Source organism: Cucurbita maxima, unplaced genomic scaffold (assembly GCF_002738345.1).
Source record: "Cucurbita maxima cultivar Rimu unplaced genomic scaffold, Cmax_1.0 Cma_Scf00022, whole genome shotgun sequence".
Classification (NCBI taxonomy): domain Eukaryota; kingdom Viridiplantae; phylum Streptophyta; class Magnoliopsida; order Cucurbitales; family Cucurbitaceae; genus Cucurbita; species Cucurbita maxima.
The window spans coordinates 1,359,021-1,368,894 of NW_019272038.1; the positions used below are offsets into that span (position 1 = coordinate 1,359,021).

At 31.7% G+C, this 9,874-nt stretch overlaps 1 protein-coding gene across 1 annotated transcript; it reads right to left on the minus strand.

The window, feature by feature from the left end:
• Positions 1–1,934: 1,934 nt before the first annotated feature.
• LOC111496215 (indole-3-pyruvate monooxygenase YUCCA6-like) lies at positions 1,935–5,155 on the minus strand. The gene is made up of 4 exons (XM_023146581.1): positions 4,139–5,155; positions 3,205–3,453; positions 2,994–3,116; positions 1,935–2,698 (listed from the first exon to the last, which is right to left on the minus strand). The coding sequence occupies exons 1-4, from the start codon at positions 4,862–4,864 to the stop codon at positions 2,483–2,485; spliced, it is 1,314 nt and encodes a 437-aa protein (XP_023002349.1). The 5' UTR covers positions 4,865–5,155; the 3' UTR covers positions 1,935–2,482.
• Between the last annotated feature and the right edge of the window lie 4,719 nt (positions 5,156–9,874).

Sequence of the window (9,874 nt, forward strand, 5' to 3'; positions counted from 1 at the left end):
AAAAGAATAGGCTCAAATTCGTTGTGACCGACCCATACCGAACTCATAGGTTATGATTGGTCGACCCGTAGTTCAATTGGGTCAATCCAATTGTGGTCAAATCACACGAGGAGTGGCTTGTACAAGAGTCAATTAAAGACCCAACTGAACCTGGCGTAATAATTTAAAAGTTTAAAGGTAACAATGAGACGGCCAACGACAACGATAAATTCATTTTTTAAAAAATTACAATTAAAATTGTCCACACCATATTAATTCGTAAATTAAAAAAAATTTCTTATATTTTTCCCTCCCTAATAAATAAATAAAAAATGAGTTGGATGGTCCTCTAATTAATTCACCTATCATCACCTTGTGGATGCTATACCACTTTGGACCACATTCTCTAAATTCAAATTCCATTGGTTCATCTATCACCATTCATTTTTTTTCACAATTATTTTATTTTATTTATTTTTAAAAAATAGTATTCTATTTAATTTTGATTAATTAGCCTTTAAATTTAATAAATAAAAAACGTTTCTTCAAATATAAGATATGGAATTATGTAAAATAATGTACGTCACTGTCAAATCAATTAAATGTATGAATCTGGACAATACAAATCAAAATTTGACTACGCATATCTTTTCTAAAATATGTAATTAAGCAATAATTATGGAAATAATCCAAAATTTAGCAATATGTATTATATTTAGATTTAATAACACGTAGGTTGATTAAAAGCTTAGCCTATTTTTATTTTTATTCCTATATTTGAAATTACATTGTTAAAATTATATATTATAAATAAATAAATAAAATCATTTTCCTTATTTCCCCTTCCCTTCATTTGACGTTGATTTTTTTCTCTCTCTTAGATTTTGAATTGAAGCTTCTGCCTTCTTCCATCATACCATCAAATATTATCCGGTCAGAATAAACCCCACCGCATGTGCATTCCCTTCAAATCTTTAAAACCCTAAACTAACTTTTTTTTCTTTTTTTTTTTGTTTAATTATGTCACGTCAAACGTTGTCGGTTTAACTTGCAGATCTTTGACTCGAGATCTATCAAAATAGGATGAGAAACCCAATTTAAATTGAGAACAGATTCTCACAATTTGCTAGGTTGGGCAATACGAGTTAGAAAAGGGCAATCACTGATTCTTAAAACCAGTCTTTTTAAGACTAAAGAGGCGAGCCGAAAAGGGGTGAAAGCTCTCCGTTTCTGGTTCTCCTTAGTTAGAATGGGATTCCAACTCAGTACCTTTCGAGATTTTAAGAAGAATTGCTATTATAGAGAATAGTGCAATGAAAGTTGTAAGCTGTGTAGATAGAGATAATATCAAAACATGATTACAGAACTGATTCTCTTAATTAACTTAACGAAATTGGAGATAGATATTATATTTCACATCATATCCATTAAAAAAAAAAAAGTATATTTACGTCAATACGGGAATTTTATAAAATTTTTAATAATTACTCGCATAATGAAATAATTATTTTAAAATAAAAAGAATTTGGAGGAATTGCAAGTGTTGAATATGATTTGAAAGGATCCTTATTGGGATTATGAAGAAAAAGTTTAATTTTAATTATTCCACTAAATCTCCTTGATTATAGTTAAAAGTAAAAATATTTTTTACAAATGGTAATTTTTTTTTTTTTTTTTTTTTTTTTTAATTTTGTTGTGAGAATTGTGTGCAATCATTAAGCTTGGCATAGTTTTAGTGGTCCAATATACTACTTGGAATTGGAAAATAAATTCTTACGATAGCGAAATTCCATTTAATTATCATCTTTATTATTCATTTAATATAAAATTAAATTTACCATAAAGTTATGATTTAATTTGAGATTTTTTAACTTTTAAATAATGGTTGAAAATGCACAAAAAATAATATCCTCCACCTCAAAAATGATTATACAAATATTAAAAAGAACGAAAAGAAAAGAAAAACACAATCTTGTTGTTCTCACTCGAACAAGTTATCTCGAAACGAATACATAGTTAAAAAGTAAATTTTTTTTTTTTTCAATTTTTGTCTCGTGCATCGAACGGTTATATTCGAGTTTCCCAAAACCTCAGTCTTTTTTCAAGTCATTTCTTTTGTCTCACTACGAATATCATTCTATAACAAAAGCCAAACACCTCCCAAGCAATTCCTGTTTCCAAACATCCCCTTCCTATCTCCTCTCTCTCTCTAACCAGAGAGAGAAAAAATTGTTCAAAAGTGGCAGTTTTGCCCTTCAAGAGAAAAAAAACTCTTCTGTTTCTTCCTCCTTCCTGAGGGCTGAACGGTAATTTCCTTCGCTTTTTTTTTTTTTTTTTTAAATTCAAATCCTTTTTCTTAATCAAAGAAGCGTCGAAACCCCGCAAGTTCCCTTTCGTCGAAGAAGGGAGCGATGAATCTTGAATCGGCGATTCAATGAATTACGATTTCTTTTTCCTACTTTTTTTGGGAATTTTCAGAAAGAGTTGAGTCAGATTGATTCGCCTACGTGGACGGTGGAGATAGCGTAGTGGGAGTGGAAAGCTTAGCCTCAGCTTTCCAACACCGTTCGATGTCCTCGGCGATTCTCTTGGCGTCCATCGATGCGCCGAGTAATCCACGCTTTGTGAACCCCACTGCATATAGCCCATTTTCTCCTTTCCATCCATTTGGAAATGGCCTCCTTGGCAACCCATCTTTTTTCCCAAACATTTCTCCTTCCTAAAACATTAATCAAATCAAATCAAATCAAATCAATCCCGACACTCTAAAACATGTTCTTAAAATACACAACAATCTTCAAATTTACTCTTTAAACATGTCGTTAAACCTAAAAACAATCGATTCTTTAACAATTGAGCTACACCCGTATCAAATGAAATGAACATTCGACCTAAAAACAATCGAGTTACACTCGTACCAAGTGAAATGAACAAAAACGTCAAATTTAGTATAATTTAACGGACACGACCTAAAATCTAGAAGTAAGGTGGGGGAAGGAAGGTAAAAAGCATACCTTTAGCCAAGAGGGGACATTACTTCTATAACCAGTAGCCAATATAATGGAATCAAATCTTTCTATTCTTCCATCAACAAATTCCACAGCTTGACGTTTCAGCCGTTTGATGCTAGGACGAATCTAAAAATCAACGGCAGAGAAAATTTCTCAATAATTAAATAACAATAATACATTTTAAACTTTTTTTAAAAAGAAAGTGAAATAGTACCTTAATATGTCCAGTTTTGATTTTGGCAAGGGTACCAACGTCCAATACTGGAGTTTTTCCGGACAAGTTTTTGAGCCGAAGTGGGCCCATAATGGGCCGGTCCAACCCGAATCTGGCAGTGTCCCCAAGCATCAGCCTCGACACCATTAGCAGGAACCCATCGACCAGACGTATGGGGAACCACTTTAGCAACCACATGGACAACCCGAAAGTTGATCTCCCCAGCATCTCTCGTGGTAGTACGTGCACCTTCAATTTCACAATAATTAGCAAACAACTTTCTAATTTCACCCCTATATTTCGATGAAATTGTAAAACAGGCCCATTACCAATTTGAACATAGCCAACAATTTCATTACAACTTTCTAATTTCACCCGAATATTTCAATGAAATTGCAAAACAGACTTATTATCAATTTGAATATAGCTCGCTAGCCAAGTGAGAGGGAGTGGAGTGACACAATACAGACAGAACATGGCTCTGAGGCTGTTTTGTTTTGTTTTGGTTTTGTCTTTGTTCTTTTTAAACAGAGAAAAAGCACTTTCAGATTGGATTTGAGAGATTCATGATTATGACAATCTATATAAGATCCTAAGTTTTTAATTTTTTTTTTTTTTTTAATTTTTTCAAAACCATATTGCGCATGCTGGAGAATCCCAAGAAAGTGAAAGATCATCCCTTTCCTCTTCTTTATTTATTTATTTTTATTTTTTTAATTATTAATTTCCATAATTAGATCTTCCTATAACCCTTATTTCTTCATTTTTTTTTTCTTGAAAATATGTTCAAAATTGATTTTCTGAGGAAATCCCATCTGGGTTTTGATTAAAACCCATAAAAAAACAATACCCATAATTTATTTTATTTTAAAAAAGTGCAAAAATTAAAAGAAATTGAAGAAAAAAAAGGGAAAAAAACAGAGGGTGTTCTTACAGTGTCTCTGACAACGAGAGAAGGGCTTGCACTATGTTCACAAAGATCCAAACAAACTTCCATCCCTGAATTTCCACAGCCAACGACCAAAACCTTTTTACCTCGAAACTCCTCGCCGCTTTTATACAAACTCGTGTGTTTAATCGAGCCACCAAATTCCGTCATTCCGTCGAACTCCGGCACCACCGCCTCCGCATTTTCACCAGTAGCGACGATCAACCACCGGCAAACATACTCCGTCTCATCACCATGACAACCACCGCGCTTGCTCCTCACGCGCCAAAACCCAAGGGTACGATCGTACTCAGCCTCTGCTACCATCTCGTTGAATCTCGGCCGTATATCAAATCTCTCCGCGTAATCCTCCAAATACTTAACGAATTGTTGCTTAGAAGGATACGTCGGAAAATCCCCCGGAAAACCCATAAACGGCAGCTCACAAAATTGCTTCGGTAGATGCAACCGTAGCCGATCATACGTCTTTAACTGCCACAACGACGCTATACAGTTGGATCTCTCCAGTAACATACTCGGTACTCCTCTTTGTTTCAAACACGCCGCCGCCGCTAATCCCGACGGCCCTGCTCCTACTATCACCGGTCCCGGAACCCAAACCCGCCGCATCCCTCCGCCGCCTCCGCCGCCGCCGCCGCTAATCTTCTCTGTATAAAAAGGGTCATTCGATAACTTCCCTTCTATTTCCCTCAAATAAGAACCCATCTCCATTAAACCCAAACCAAACCAAAACAAAACACAAAAATCCCTTGAATCTTGGAGTCTTATCCGTTAGAAGAATGAGTAAAATTCGTATTTTTTTCAATTCTTTTATTTTCTCCAATTCATTTTTGATTTTCAAAATCCCTGCTCTGTTTCAATGGAGGGGCGAGCTACAAGTACGGGCCTAAATCAGCATTCAACACAGAGAGAGAGAGAGAGAGGAGAGAGAGAAAGAGAGAGAGAGAGAGAGAGAGAGAGAGAGAGAGTATTAAGAGAGATGGCGATTTGTCTATATATATTCCTTTTGTTCACAGAATGAATTTATACGAGAGGAAGGTAAATGGGCCTTATTATATTTATATATTTATAATTTATATATATATATATATATATGTATGTATGTATGTATATATATATGTGTGCATTTATATAACTGATATTAACCAACAACAACTTCAAAACCCATCCCATAACTTTCGTTATCTTCTTTTTATTTTTTATTTAAAAAAAATTAAATTTTGGTTTTTGGGGAAGAAGAAGAATGTGGATAATTCATATTCGGCATTAACTACCTGAGGTTATTATTCTCTTCCATTGTGTTTTTAATTTATACGACAAAATCGAAACACAATCTTTTAATTTCGTAATTTTGTTTTTTTTATTAGAAAAATTCCATCCCATTACATCATCCAATTCTTCTTTCGTATTGTTGGATGATGGAAGTCCCACGTCCAGTGGAGATGATCATGGTTTATAATCAAATAATACTACGAGACTTTTTGGGAAGCCCAAAGCAAAACCAAGAGATATTATATTTAGAGTGGATAATATCATATCATGATGGAGAGTCGCGTTCATCTAACATGGTATTAGAGTCATGCCCTAAACTTAGTATTAAAGCAACGAGAGCTATGCTCAAAGTGGACAATATCATTTCATTGTGGAGAGTCGTGTTCATCTAACATAATATCAGAGCCATGCAGTAAACTTAGTCATGCCAATAACACATATTACATTAAATTTTTTGTTTTCATTCTAATTTGTTTCGCGTGTTGGACGAAAACCATCGTAGGAACTACAAGATCACCCTCAATGACATCTTCGACATTTAGAGGTTGTGGATTGATCAGGAACTACGAGATCATCTCAAAGACGTCTTCGATATCTAGAGGTTGTAGACCGACCATAAACCCTGTTCAATAAGTGGAACGCATTAACTGTTCGAGAAGAAACTGGTATAATATAAATATATATTAAAAAACTTTATTGAAGGAAAAATAATAAATATATTCTTGTGAAGACCCTCCGTACTTTGACTCTCTTTAATTAATTACATTTTAATTTCTCATCTTAGTATCTATATATCTATTATTGGGATTGACATTGTACGTTAAATTTGATGGGAAATAAAAATCCGTACTAAAAAGGCAAACACATCAATAATACCTATATTATTTAATGTACATTCATGTCTTTATTTATTATTATAAAGTTTACAAAAATTTTAAAATATTTAATATTATTATCGAGAAAAGTCAAAGCCAAAAAAAAAAAAAAAGTCAATAATAAAGCTTATAATATATATATATATATATTTTTTGAAAATATCAATACACCATGTCATATTTGGAATGAAATAAAGGCCATTTATTTTGATGACTTGGAAGAAACAAAGCCACCGGACAATGTAGGTGGTTTTATTAACTCTCTATATATTTTTAAAAATAAATAAATAAATAAATAATAAATTAATTAATTAAAACCCATACCCCTTCATAAAGGCGAAATTAAATAGGCTATGATTATAAGTACATTCTGGTATATATATAATCATAGGCTAAACATTGCATATGCAATTTTGTATAGTCTATTTTTATATATTTGTGTTCAATATTTTAATTCGTCTATTTATTTTTTAAGTAATTATGTAATATTATCTTTGGATAAAGATATGGATAACAGATTGATCTATTTTTTATTTGTAAAATTTAATTTAAAATTATATTTTAACCAATAATTATTAAACGAGCGAGTTTTAGTTAGCCACGAATGAACCCTAGAAAACGGCTTGTTTCTTCAACGATTCTAAAATGGGGCGGGGGAAGAGCGTGGATCGTGTGCGTAGGAGTACACCGTTTTTACTGTGGGGTTGTCCACGTGTCTCGTGGGAATTTTGATCGTACAGATAATTCATTAAAAAGGTTGGGGGTAGTTGAGAGGGAAGTGGAGGAGGAATGAATGGCACTTCTCACAACCCTAATATTTTTCTTAATTATTATCCAATTATTTGTGAAAATATATAATTTTTTTTTAATTAAATATCCGACATGAATATATTCTCGAGTTGAAAGCGGGTATTCAAGAATTCTGCTAGATTCGAGCAGTTCGAGATAGTTGTGTTTACAGGAATTGAACGTTGCAAATTCGAGCATAACCGATAATTGAAAGAAAAAAAAAAGAAAAAAAATATTGTCCAAGTATATTTAACCTTATGGTATTGTATGAGAAATAAATGAGCAATAAATAAGACATATAAAGATAGGGCTTGTCCTATAGAAAATGAAGGCACGATTGGTTTATAAAGACCTAGGGCTTGTATCGATGTTCGATAAATTTGCCTCAAAATATATTAGAGGAGGATGTCGCCGAATGTCAATTTTTCATATTTGGATCATATGCTATTAATGTTTCGTTCCTTTCTTCCGTCAATCTGAGAAGAGAGGTCCAACGTTGCGAGATCTCACATTGATTGGAGAGAAAAACAAAACATTTCTAATAAGAGTGAAAATCTCTTTTAGTAAATGCGTTTTCAAAAATTTAAGAGGGAAGCTAAAAAAGGACAATATATGCTAGCAGTGGGCTTGAGGTGTTACAAACGTATTCCTTGACATAATGTCTGGCTTTGATACCATTTGTAACTGTCTAAGCTCACTGCTAGTAGTATTGTCTACTTCAGCTCGATAAAACAATCCAAGTTTTAGTTGACTAAGTTACTTAAGGGAAAGGGTTAGTACCACACAATCACGTTGTAAATTATGTCTATTTCAATAAAACAAATCAATCGTTATTGTCATGTGCATATCATGTGTATTTGTTCGGTGTCTAAATTTGGACAACAAAGGAATTATTGGTGAGATTAGAAATAAGCAAGTTGTGTATGAACAACCAAACGACGCCTTTATGAAAAATTCAATGAGGGGACTTGAGAATTTAGCCACAAATTAAATTTGTGGTTTAGTAGCATGCTTCAACTGCCTGCACAAATATATATATATATATTCATAAACTGTCTAATTTATTTCTTTATTATATTAATATTTTAAATTCAAAACGAACAAAAAGTCTTCTATTTATAGTTTTCTAATTTTTAAAATATTTTCAAACTCCAAATTTTAAAACTAAATATTCAACAAAGAAAAAAAAAAAAAAAACACGATATTAATTCATTCAAATGTTTAGATATTCAATTTCAAAATTTTAAATTAATAAATTTATTTTATGATTTAAAAATAAAGTTATTATATGGTAGTCATATTTAAACCAATTAAAATATGTTTAAATTTAAAATATAATAGATTTTTTAGCTTTAAAATTAAAAAGAGAATTATCCCATCAATACACGTCTATTTTTATACCTTGTAAACCTCTATATATATATTATTATAGGTAAATATCTAAATATTTTTTATTTATTACTCTCGATATCTTTGAAATTTATTTAATTATAAATAGAGAATTTTCAGACCATTTAACTGTGTTAGGTGGTGGTTCCAGCAAATATTCTCAAAATCAATATTCACAGATGCACGGTTGGATATATTATTTAAATATTAGTTTTTAAATTTGTTATTATATATATATGTATATGATCCTTTGCCTTCCCTTGAGTTGAGTGTGTGGGTGGTGTAATTTAGTAGGGCCAAGTTTTTGGTGATTGAGTTGGACATCTATTTATGTCCCGTTTTCTGAAAGATGCTTCCCAATTTTTCTAAGCCACTATGGATTGCTCCCACTTTTATTTACATTTTTTCTTTTTTTTTAAAACCTAAATATTTGGTAACCAATATCCATTTCAATATTATAAATTCGGCACGCGGGGTTGATCCTAAAACTTCTGTAAGGTTATGTCACGAGTTTAGTTCATATAGTTTTGCACGTTTTCAAGCTCTTTGGTAAAATTTAAATTCTGGTTGGGACATAGCTTCTTGTTCAAATCCAAAGTCTTTTGTCCTCTCTCGGACTAAGATTGAAATCTGTAACAATTCAACTTAGGTCACGTGGATTGCTTAGTGTCTTATTCGGCTAATGATACCTCGATCTCGAAGTCTTAAGAATATCTTTTTCATAGGAGGATCCAAATGTATGGGGAATTCGTTACTAAATTTTTTAATATGAAAACAAAAATAGACAGCTTTTAAAAATTAAAAAAAATTAATCTAATTAATTTAACTTTTTTTAAATAATAACTTAATTTACTTCAAAGCTTTATGTATGGCAAAATAGTAAAATAAAGAAAACACTGCCCATTAAAAAAAAAAAAATACTATACTGTATTTATTATATATATATAAATAATTATAATTTGATGGGGCAGCTGCCCTTGTTGCCCGTACATGGACTGAATAAAGTAACAGAAAATATATAATTTTGTCACCGTGTAAATAAAAAATATTTATATTTTAATAACTAAAACATTCCTTTACTAAATTATTATGGAGCACATCACATCACTTGATTATTTAAATATAGCATAAAGAAAACCTTATTATATAACATTTACTTTTTAGTATAAATAAGACAAAATATTCCTTTCATATTATACTCCAAATGGGTACGTGCATTAAGATTTTGACTTTTTTTTCGTTAGTAAAAACCGACCTCCAAATTAGAGAAAATAGAATATATAGCCTTTAGAGTTTGGGATCTCGGGTTTGAAGTTCAAATTTAAACCCGTGTATCGAAGTTATAAGTCAATGAATTCGAATAACAAATTTAAATTAAATTAAATTAATTTTTTAA